The sequence below is a fragment of the Schistocerca nitens genome, chromosome 5 (assembly GCF_023898315.1).
Source record: "Schistocerca nitens isolate TAMUIC-IGC-003100 chromosome 5, iqSchNite1.1, whole genome shotgun sequence".
Classification (NCBI taxonomy): Eukaryota; Metazoa; Arthropoda; class Insecta; order Orthoptera; family Acrididae; genus Schistocerca; species Schistocerca nitens.
Genome location: NC_064618.1, coordinates 435,951,558 through 435,963,931, shown reverse-complemented (window position 1 = coordinate 435,963,931; position 12,374 = coordinate 435,951,558). Strand labels below are relative to the sequence as shown.

General features: G+C 37.7%; 2 protein-coding genes across 5 annotated transcripts in view; one reads left to right on the top strand and one right to left on the bottom strand.

Annotated features, from left to right (window-relative positions):
- The window catches only part of LOC126260220 (BTB/POZ domain-containing protein 10), a 143,309-nt gene extending 135,357 nt beyond the window's left edge, over positions 1 to 7,952 (bottom strand). For 2 of the 4 annotated variants that reach the window (XM_049957520.1, XM_049957523.1), the window contains exons 1-2: positions 7,786 to 7,952; positions 7,519 to 7,647 (exon numbers count right to left, since the gene is read on the bottom strand). In XM_049957520.1, coding sequence (XP_049813477.1) covers positions 7,519 to 7,647; positions 7,786 to 7,916 — 260 coding nt within the window. In that variant the 5' untranslated portion in view covers positions 7,917 to 7,952. The remainder of the gene's footprint in view (positions 1 to 7,518; positions 7,648 to 7,785) is intronic. The other 2 variants (XM_049957522.1, XM_049957524.1) reach the window with 1 other exon arrangement.
- A 336-nt stretch (positions 7,953 to 8,288) lies between these two features.
- Positions 8,289 to 12,374, top strand: part of LOC126260219 (F-box/WD repeat-containing protein 7-like) — a 120,578-nt gene continuing 116,492 nt past the window's right edge. The window contains exons 1-2 of the mRNA XM_049957519.1: positions 8,289 to 8,388; positions 9,038 to 9,494. Coding sequence (XP_049813476.1) covers positions 9,054 to 9,494 — 441 coding nt within the window. The 5' untranslated portion in view covers positions 8,289 to 8,388; positions 9,038 to 9,053. The remainder of the gene's footprint in view (positions 8,389 to 9,037; positions 9,495 to 12,374) is intronic.

Below are 12,374 nucleotides of genomic sequence, written 5' to 3'. Positions count from 1 at the left end.
TTAAGAATTTAATTCACTACAGCTGGTACTTATGGGTAGCTGATCACTAGATGAAATGCTAGTGAGACAGCTACTTTGTAAGAGATTAAAATCTCCACCCCACAAACTTCATCACTGGCCATAACAGAGGACTGGTCATCACTTACATATATGATCTACTCATATATAGTTACAAGCATTATTAACAATAGTCCACTCCACGAACGATGGTGGTTTGCACAGGACAAAACAGGGACGGGGATTGTATTGTTGCCGATTCCAAACAACAGTTGCAGTCCACGCATACATGTGCTTTACGCTTTGTGAAAGCGTGTATCCCCGCGCAAATTATGTCTCTCACTTGCTTATGTACAATTTGTCACTTAAAACCATCATCAGCCATGACAACTTACAACAAATGGAATAAAGATTCACTAAATAATTCGCTATGATCAAGTTGAATGGTTGCACACCATACAACATTCACAGCAGAGTGCTCAGTACTCTTGAATTCTCATTGGCTGTCAGAGAATGCGAGATGTAGGTGCGCAGAACAAGCCTAAACTTGACCGCCATCATTTGCAACTCCAACATTAATGTACTGCCTCACAGACACAAAAATCTATTTTTCAGAACACAATGCTGGACATCTGTAAGTGTGATATAATCCAATCTCTGTAACAAGAAAGATGAACAGTAAATTTATTGGAGATAAAATGTGATTATAACCAGAAAGATGACTGAAGCACCAACCCTTGAGAAGCTGAAGCAGTGATCAACCGGTACTTCAAACTTAACATAAAATGTTTCTTGTACTGAAGATATAGTGGGCTTTCCTGAACTGAAAGCTGCAGCTCCTCCACACCTATTCTCAATACATGTTATGTTCAACTGCTGAGAGATTTTATTGGCAATGTTTTCCCTTATGTTTGTTTGTCCACTGATCTGGGGATCCTACAATGGATGGAGGATTAGCTGAGTGAGTGACTGGTTGTATCAGCCATACTTCTTACACAAAACTTCTACTGTAAAGACAAGGCACTCAATACCCAAAAAATAGCATTACATGGTCAACTCTGTTTCCAAGAGCTTTGGTTCTTCAAGTAAACCCCTTAGTATTGATTTCACTGTGAATGTTACTCTGGCTCCTTGTTTTGCTTGTTCAGGAGCATGAAACTGAATACTGCTGCTATCTATATGTTTTTCTGGTAGCCAGTAGGCAATATGTCTCCTTTACATGTTGTACATTTGCAGACAATGATGCAATAACTACTGTACTTGTTTGTGCCACTTCTGTTTGTGCACATTGTTTTCATTGTCTTTGTGAATGAGGAAAGAAAAGTAATTGTTGTTGGACCTAATTTGCCTTTTTAGGTTTGTTATGCAGAACTGTACTGCCCCAGTGCTCTACTGGTAGAAATAAGTATATATTTTTAGTTGTGTGTTCCTCTGACAAACAATATTTATATTTCTTATACCCACTGTCATTTTTAAAAATTGCTACAGTTTCAATTACATGACAAAATTGAGTATTTGTCAATACTAAACCACTTTAATCCTCACACCACTACAAAGATGAGTGATATTCGTAAGAGGTTAAGAAGTACTGCGAAATAGTTGAAATCACTAAAATTGTCATGCTCCAGGCCTAAGAAATCCCTGTCACATTCTGTACAGAATTCTGAAGAGTTAGCACATCTGTTGACCATATTATATCACAGATCTGTTTAATACAAAACTGTGCTCAGTGGCTGGACGGAAGCATAAGTCACCCCCACTTACAAGAAAGGATAGCGAAGAGATACATGAAACTACAATCCAATCTCACCCACGTCCACCCACTGTAGAATCACAGAATAGAGCTCTCCTCCACACCAATCAACATGGATTGCAAAGAAATTGGTCACATGAAAAATCAACTCTCACTTTTCTCATATGACATCCTGGATGCCTTGGATCAAGGCACTCAGATGTGTGGGATGTAGTATTTCTTGACTTTTGATAAGTGTATGACTCAGTATGAAACTGAAATTTATATGCAAAAGTATGATCACAAGGAGAAAAATGTGACTGGATTGAGGAGTTCTTGGTATGGAGGAGCAGAATGTTACATTGGATGGAGAGTCATGAATAGAAGTAACTTCAAGCATGTCCCAGTGAAGTCTACAGGGGCCCTTTCCATTCATTTTGTATATAATGATCTGACAAACAATGGTATCTTCAGACTTTTTGCAGATGATGCCGTTATGTATCATGAAGTACTGCCCGAAAAACACTAAAGACATATTCAATTAGAAGATGAAAAAAATGAGGAGGAGGAGGATTATTTTATGCCCACAATATCAATGTGAGAACTGGAATCAGTCATCTCATACAACTCACCACCACCGGATTTCCTCCCAGCAAGTTGGGTAGGAACTAAGTGAACAATATGCCTCAACTGATTTCTGTCCTGGTATAGCTTTTCTCTCTCCACTGCACCCCAAAACTCCTCTCCTCTTGAGATTTTCATTAAAATGGTCTGCCCATCTCTTTTTAGGCCACCCAGTCAATCTTTTTCCTGGCAGCTCCATCTCCAAATACTGATGTGCAGTTCGATTCACATGACCTAACCACTTCAATCTCACAGCACTCATCACTCTTTCTTCCATGGTCAAGGTTGCCTGCAGGCTTCTACTTATATGTTCGTTCCTGACTGTCTCTTCCAGTTTTTTGTAGACCTGACCTAAGGAACTTCATTTCACATGCTTATATTTCTCTTCTCTCTCAATTATGACAAGGATCTTAGACTATACATCATGATTGCCAGGAGATAGGTTTTATACAAGGTTTGTTTAGTTCTTAGAGGGACTTCATCAGTCCAGATTGGGTTTCTTATACTCACAGTCAACTTGAATCCCTTAATTTTTTATTCCAGTAATCCAGTCTCCTCTGAACCTTCATTTTCATCCCTTTCCAAATGTTGATGGCATCAGCAAAAGCACAGAGATCTTCATTTTCTATTTCTTTGATTTCTTTCATGGTTGTGTCCGTAAGTGTGATTAAAGAGTAATGGGGAAAGTGAACTGTCTCGTTGAACACCTCTCTTTGTCTTAAACCATTCTGAACTTCCACCTCTTACATGTACACTTCATTCTTTCACAACCTCCATACAGTATCTGAACGACAAAGGAGACCACTTACAAAACACTTGTGAATGCTATTTTAAAATATTTCTCAAGCTTCAGGGGTACATGCCAAATAGGATATTAAGCATATACAATAAAAGGCAGCAATAATGTTCACAGGCTTGATTAAACCACAGGAGAGGGTCAAGAAAATACAGAAAAACCTGAGCTGTCAGACACTGTAAGATAGGTACCAACTATTCCATGAAAACCTACTTACAAAATTCTAAGAAACACAATTTAGTGGAGAAGCCAGCAAAAACAACAGCCAAGTGCATTCTGTTCCTGTAAGGACTGAAAAAAAAAAAAAAAAAAAAAAAAAAAAAAGAGATTACACTGACTGATTAAGCCAAGAACAAAGACATTTAGACTTTCTTCCTGGGAAGCAGCAGTTATTTCTGGTACAATGGGAAGTACCTCCTACAAAGCACTTCACAGTGGTTTTCAGAGAAAGCATACAGATGTGATTGCAGCCTTTACTAATACTCACCCCTCTTTTATATTACTGGGAACATAAACTTAATGATGCAGAGCTTATCTTTGCACAACACTTTCAGTGCTAGCTGGAGACGGTCACTAACACTGAACAACAACAACAGCTATTTTTCCTCTTTTTAGTCTAGTAGCACAACATATGTGGGAACATTCACAAATAATTTGTTAGTCTGTGAAATTATAACCTGTTGTCACAAATGAGAGATCACTGTTTGGACTTGTTTAACCCCCAATCCAGTACATGTACTGTTTCAGGGAATTTGTGCAATTACAATGGACTCATTGAGAAAGAATGACAGCATTCACTCTTGTGCAACATGGTAAAAAAAAATCTTTTAAATAATATTTCTTTAGCTGTATTTTCAAGAAGCCTCCAGAAAAAATGAACAACTCTATTATAAAAATCAGAGTTCGAAACCTGTGTTGAAAGACTGAGTGCATAAGTTTTTGAACTGTCGTCTGTGGTAGTCTGTTGTTTTTGTCTTTTTTCCTCTTGAAGTTGTTACAAAATAAATAGTTTGCGAATGTGTATCCAGCAGAGAGAGAGAGAGAGAGAGAGAGAGAGAGAGAGAGAATTTAATTACCAAAACAAATATTAATATTCTTTCAAAAGGACTGACTTGAGTCAACAGCGTATACAATTTCTCATGGAATGCAAGATGTTTTATTCTTTATAGCAATGCATGCAGAAACTTTTATCATGACCAAGTTGGTTTGATTCAGAGGTCGGGTTGGGTAAATGGAGCAGGGATGAGGAGGGTGGTGAGAGGGAGGAAGATGAGAAGGGGGGATTGGTACTCACATTCCTGATCATGAGACTATGCATAATGGCACTCTGATCAACTGAATAATACAATTTTACTATTCCTGATCATGAGACTATGCATAATGGCACTCTGATCAACTAAATAATACAATTTTACACTTTATACGCCCTTTATTACCAAGGGAGGTGATATCATGAACCCAACTGTAACAATATATGTGGATTTGTATTTATCTCTGTTAAATTTCAAACAGGTGCTATTCAACAATATTATTATTACAATAAGAAAATCACAGTGACTTTATGATGGAGGTAAGGTCACAGTCATCATGGTAGTGATGATAACAGTGTCTCTGCTGCCCCTACTTGCTTCACAGCTAGCTAAATAATACCAGTTGCAGTCACAATAGGGTCATACCATGTCAAATAATCTGAATTTAAAAAAATGTTCCTATTCGACACTCCAATTTTGATGAAATTTTTACAGGATGGGGAATACGGAAGTGTCCAATTCCACCCGTCTACTTTGACCCACAATGTCATCAATATGGCAGAAATGGTTAGTCTAAGTGTCTCCAATATGGTGCCTATGATATCACTTCATACACATGGCAATAAATACGAAAATACGTACAAATAAAACAATAACATCTCCCTACAAAAATACAATCAAACTAACGGGAAATTGGGGGTTTTATGGAGGGGACAAGCTAAATATAATAGTAAAAAAATAAAATAAAACCACACATCATGATACCAAAACACACAAGATGAAAATGATGATGATAATAATAATAATAATAATAATTACAAAATCTACAGGAGTTGGAAACTTCCCATGACCTGTACAGGTCAATGGCAGCTAAAGATACCAAAACACCAATGCCTACAGCAAAAACCACGGAAATTGGAATCAGACATTTCCCTTGACCACAGCTGACAGTACCTAAACACCTATACCTACATATAAAAATACGAAAATAGGAACTGATCATTTCCCTTGACCTATAACAACTGATTTTTTAAAAAAAACTACTACGAAAACCATAACCAAAACCACACCACCTCAACAATTAAAAACTCAAACATCCCTATGTAAATTAAAACACATTCTATACACAACAAATTACAACTCAAGGGGAAAATAATAATAAAAAAGAAAAAACACAATTCATTACCACCAACAAATTTCTGGCAGCCATCCCACACACACACACACACACACACACACACACACACACACACACACCAAAAGAGAGAGAGAGAGAGAGAGAGAGAGAGAGAGAGAGAGGATGCCATCAAACAAAACAAGACAACATTTACAAACACAACCAAATCAAACTCCGCACCGTAACGACATCACACACCACAACACCCTTACCGTCATGGGTCAAAAGCAGACGGGTGGAATCGGATGCTTCCTTGCATATGGGTTTTACATGAAGCCATACCAAATTACAGCTTAATAAGTTGTGTGGTTAGGCCAAAACAGCCACGGTTTTGTAAAGGCTAGTTTTCCATAGCATTACACATGAACTAATCACCAATTTTGCTTTACTATTGCTAATGATTTGAAACTGCCCAGCATTTTAGGTGCAACAGCACAGCTGCTGAACAGGTGCTCAGTGTACAGCAGATTTATCACAATTTGCTGTCAAAGTAGCCGTTAAACCTTGTGACAAACTTGTACAATTTTTCAGCAGATTACATCTTATGGCAGAATTACTTTCTGATAATGATTTGTTTCCCCATTTACAGCTAGCCAGCATCTCATAGGGCTGTGCGAGTGGCATCCAGATTCCTCCAATAAATGCTGAGTTATTCAAGACCAAAATAATTTTAAAAAATTCATTAACTCTGTCAATATTCAAAGGGTTATATTTCAAAATGGTAATTTCAGATTTGATTTTCCTTTGCATCATTGATAAGAGCTCAGTTTGTTTGATCAGGAAATGTGTTTCTCATTTTTGAGATACACTAGTTCATAATAACAAAGAAGTTCAAAAACATGCTTCTGTTACAACTGTTATTAGTTTTGTAGCCTATTTCTTAAATTTTACTGCAATGGAAGGCACTCTGTTACAATGAAGATAAATGTGGGGCACAATGCAACAACTGAAGTGAGCCCTCCAGACAGCTATAGATGTATTTTCTCCATGGGTTTCTAAAAATCATTTAACAAATGCCTGGATGTGTCCGTTAAAATGGACACAACTGATTTCCTTCTCCATGTGCAGTTATGGTGAGCGTCTAATGACTATTGTTGACCACAGGAATTATACCTTAACTTTCCATTTTAAATTTCAGCACAAGTCTACAATTTCCCCTAAATGGCCTTAAGAATGTTTACTCCTCCTCTCCCCAGTATGTTATTTATGCTGGTGTTATAGGTGTTTATACATCTATAAACAAAGCTCTCTATTTGGCCTTCTGTTAAGTTGCTGAACTAATGAACTGCTATATTGTCTCACACCTCTTAAAAAATACGTCACACTGACCCTAGTCCACTATCTGCTACATCCCTAGATTTATTTTTACATTCAGGATGTCTCACCATTTGAGACACATGATCTCTATATTTTAGTATTTATGTGTTCTTCAACTGAGAAAAGAATTTCGGTTCCATATGCAGAAAAGCAAAATTTTGATGGATTAACTAAACCTACCAATACCAGATGTCAGATTCGTCCTGTGATCTCACGATATTGAGGTGTGTGACATCACACATGCACTATACTTTACCTTTTTTATCGTATATTAATTTCTGGAATGTAGATTTCGTAGCGTAACTACAGATTAGTTCGAAAGATGACGATTAGGGCTAAAGATGACAAATTGGCTCTCAGTGGGCAAAGCCAACGAATGTATGAAACCTTAGGTGTGGTGAAATACTTATTTGTGGCTTAGTTCCAGTTTACTTGTGAGCTGATAAAGCGATACGAAAGGCTTCAGTTAATTCCAGAACCCTATCAACACTTTAATCCACCATTAGATCATACTGCAGATGACATACTTTTGATGATCAGTTGGGTATCTAGCAAGATGGAGTTGAAACAGCAACCAAATAAATGACACAAAATAATACTAATAACTACAACAAGGTATAATTACCTCATTCGGTTTTTGTGGTACACACGACGCCTTCGGTCGTCCGAGTCATGGTAATCTTCTGTGTCACTGCTGCTGTCCCTGTCATAGGAGTGGCGATCTTTTGATACAGACATATTAACTCCGAAACAACTGTTAAAACCCAAATATTATAAACAAAACAAAGAAACGACCTAATAAACTGCTGACAGTAAATTACTGTCTACAATAATACTGATCGTTGTGTCAAAACATCGCGTATACTAGTCCAGAGAATTCTCTTTAACTTACATTATGTTGTTGAAGTTTATCAGCTGATATCCTGACCGTTTGAGTTTCTGAATTATTTCAGCTAAACACGGCGTGAATAATGTATAAAATTTAACCCCATTAGCGTTTCTTCTCACATTTTTCATCAACATCAAATTCCAGGGTCTTCCGGAAATGACGTTCAATATCGATCAGTAACGCTTGTCTGCCGTTTCTATTACCAACAACCCAGCACATGGAAACCCCATATCCTATGCCAGGGAGGTTGCATATCCCACACTTGGTTTTGATATCAAAGCAAATAAATCATTTGTCAACATTATTAAACTTCCAAATTTTCCATTTATTTATTCACTCAATTAGTTCAAACGAGAATCGACTGTAACCTCAAAAATTAATTGTTCTTATATTGCCACGTTATGGGAAATAAATATGTGATTCATTCTTCGAGAGCTTTCCCGTGTTGTTACAGTGCGAAAGAATAAGTTCACGTGCATTTCGTCGTAAATATGTGTAAACAAAAGCCTACTTCGATTTTTCGTCTGTAGATGACAGCACTGACAGCTTATACGGCGCTGTACATCTGATTTGACCATGAAGTATGGCTGCCTGAGGAACTTAATGGTTCGTAAATTTCTGTCCGTGCAAGTGTCCGAGTATGAATGTTAAGTTACTTGCCTGTTCCTAGTATCTGAATAAGTAAAAGACACTTAGAGAGCGCCTCTTTTCGGTTAAAAGCCTGCCGAAAAACAATAAATGTCGATCTGAACGCATTGATGGATGAGTAAAGAAGGCTTTTCCCCCTTGTTTGTTATATTTAGCAGTCTCTTTTGGCGTAACCGTTTTTGAAAATGGATTAAATGTTAGAGGAAAACAAACTTTTTGTTGAGGCGGGTATCTACAACAATGATAAGTTTAAGTGGCTTCGCTGTTCGTTGATTGCATCGCAGCATGATTGAATTTTGAATACAAAAATGTATGAAAAATACAGTTGTTGCTGTTGATGAACTAAGGCACCTCTTTTTTTTTTTTTTGTGGGTGTGGGGTTATAGACTTCTGTTGGATGACTAAGTAAAAGTTCCGTGTATGAGTATAAGATGGACTGGTAAAGAAGCAAATTTTAAGTTTGTGGTGCTCGCCACTGGATCCTCTGTAGTGTCACGTTTATGTTATTTATTAATCTAGTACAGCTCGCGAATACCTATTTACGAAGTAGTTTTATGTTGCTGTTTCCAGTACTTTTGCGTCACTGATCTTTTATGTCATTTTACAGGGCAAACACAACTATAATGGCCGCATCATGTTCAAACTCATCGAATAAGACTGAATGTACAAGTCCAAGTCCAACTGAACCCGTTTGTGTGGAACTTCCAGATAGTATTGCTGAAACTGATAGTGCTGGGCCATCAAGAGAAGTCTCTGGTGATGAAGTATCTACCCCTGTTACAAATGATAGCACATTAGGTGTAAGAGAAAATACTGAAATTTGCCATGTGACCTTGATGACTGAAGAAGAAGATGGTGCAGAAGAGGAGGAAGCAGATGTTAGCGAACGTGAAGACTGTGAAGATGGAGGGTGGGAGGACTTTGAGGAAGGGGATGATGCTGAATGTGATGGTGATGGAAGTGGTGCAGAAGGACTGGTTGAAGATTTGTTGGATGTGGTTGGTGATGGAGAAGAAACTTCTGCATTGCCGTCTGTTAATAGTGCAAATGCCGTGAACTCGAGGGTAAGTTTTCATATAAACTTGGACTCTGTCCATTATTATCTGAAATCTGCAGATATGAGATGTATGCAGTACCAAATCTTATTCCCTCCCTCCCGCCACCACATTCACTTCCCACACCCACACCCACACCCTGCTCTATCCTTCCTCATTCCTCTCCAATTATCTTCACCACAAGATAATCTCATAAGACAACATGGAACACACACTTAAATCTGTGCCTCAATTACTGCAAAGAGAGATGGATATGCATTAGGTATGCTAGTTTAAATTTGTTTCCTTGTGTGCCTGGCCTAGGGAATGTGTGGAAAAGTTTGATACCACATGTGACCAAAGCTATCTTGAGTAATGAATAGACAGACGTATAGCAAGACACCATAATGATGAAGAAGAGAAGGTAGGCATGAGAGCTAAGATGTAAACAGTTTTTGTTTGTCGGGAAAAAGCTTTTGACCGAGTGAAATGGTATAATTTGATTATTCTTAAAAAAAAAAAAAAAATCCAGTTTAAGAAACTGTACTGCAGGCAGAAAGCTAGAGTCAGAGTTGCTAGGAGAATTACTGGAGAAATAGGAGGCAGGCAGGAATCTCACATTTCATTTGTGCTATATTTATATCTTCTGGAAGATGTCGTGAGAGTGGGGGTATGAGTGGGATGAATGTGTGTGTTCAAGAGGCAGAAGGGTGGAGTGTAAATGGGTTGCTGACAGCGTGGTAGTATTGGCAGAATCTGAGAAGGTTCTTAAGAAAATGGCGCAATACCTAAGCTTCAAATGTGAAGAATTTGGAATGACATAAAAAGTAGGAAAGTACAAAAATATGGGAGTAAAAATAAAGCAGACAAAAATCATGATGGATGGACAATTAGAGCAGGTTTAAAATTCAAATTCTTCAAAAATACTGTGATGGAGGACCACAGATGTGACGCAAATATAAGATTGAAAGCAGCAATTGCTGAGGAAGTGGTTGCTATTCAGGCAACTGAATGAAAATTTGATGAAGTGAGTGGCCAAATTGGACAGAGATTTATGTGGGACATAGACCTGGACATTATCAAAATATTAGGAAAAAGGGCTGTAAATCTGGGTATGAAGCAAAATAAAATCTTGGGTTTGGAAGACTGAGTAGGACAGAAATTAACAGAAGATGAGAGAGATCAGAAGCCTCTTGGAGACCACAGGAATAGGAAGAAAAATTGGTTAGGCCATACCCCAGTGGGAAATTTAAGGGGTGGTAAAGGAAAAAAGGGAGAGGAAGCAGATATCAACTAATAGACAGTTCAAGAAGCAAAGCAATAACCGCATGGGACTGAAGAGCAAAGCATAAGACAAGGAAATGCTGAAAGGCAGAATTACTCATGATAATGAAGACCCACATCAGCATTTATCAACTGACAGGAATGTGCAGTTTTCATGGATGAATTCTGGTTATAAATCCTCAAAGTTCTGATACTGTAGTTAGAAACTCCTGCATAAAGATGAATATTTTTGTATTGTGGGTGATAAGGATACAATAGGTACATCAGTTACTTGGTTTTATGGAGATTTTTCAGGACAATGACCAACCCTACACTACAGAAGTATTAAAGCTACTATGCTTGTTGGTGGTGTTGTTGTTGTTAGGTGATGGCCTTAGACATACATCGTATTTGAATAAAAGGGGTAGGCTGAACATGTTAGCTGAGCTATAAACAGGTCTGGAGTTGGAAGGCCTCCTATTTATATTAAGATCTGGATGATTATAGCTGTAGAAATGACAGTAAACATAATTTCACCTTGAACAGAACAAAAATCTGCAACAAAACAGTTAATGTTAAGGATTTGAGAAACAATAGAGGTGAGCATATATGTTTGGAACATTAAGTTCTCAGAAATTTGACGTCCTGTGTCTGCCTGAAGAGCCTGAAGACCATATAACCAGAGAGATGGAGAATTTGAGTGGAAATAACTACACACTGCAAAGCTGTGTTTAAAGTGCAGAAGTTTGAGTTGGTGAGCTGCATCTGAAAATATTTCAGTTGTAACAATACCAGATAAGGAAAGTTGCTACTCACCATATAGTGGAGATGCTGAGTCACGATAGGCACAATAAAGATTCACACACTCATAGCTTGTGGCCAATAAGGCGTTTGTCAACAGTAGACACACACACACACACACACGCACACACACACGCACACACACACGCACACACACACACACACACACTCGCGTATGCAAACGCAACTTGCACACACATCTGCAATCTCGGAGAGCTTCTCTGTAATTGTTACATTCCATCCTGGATTTTCCATTGTTTAAAATTTCAGTTCTAGTTTGTCCACCAGGCTATTTTACTAGGTATGTTTTTTATAAATTAGATTTGTTTCAAATGTCAGATAAAAAGAAATACTATATGGTTTTATGGTGTGGGTATAATATAAGGCTTTGGAAGAAGAAAATAATATATAGAAACAAATTCATTTTGTTACTGAATTTTTATTTCTGCTTACACAATGGATACACCTCAGTTGATTGTCTTCATAGCTAGAAAATGAGAGATTGAATTGTGATCGTTGGATGGATGAATGCCTGAATGATCTGAACTGACTGGCAGTTTATTTATTCATTCATTCATCCAGTCATCATCTGATAATGATTCAGGGTTTGTCATCATTGTACAATGAAAATAAATAGCTCAGTTATACAGAGACGTAGAATATATCAGGATGTTTTTACGAGGATAGAGCCGACAGTTGGCAGTGGCCTTGCCAAAGGAACCATCCTAGTATTTGCTGAAAATTATTTAGGAAATCCATGGAAAACATAAATTGGGATGGCCAGACATGGCAATTTCTGTCCTCTCAAATAAGTCAGTGTCCTAACAATTGCATGACCTCATTTGT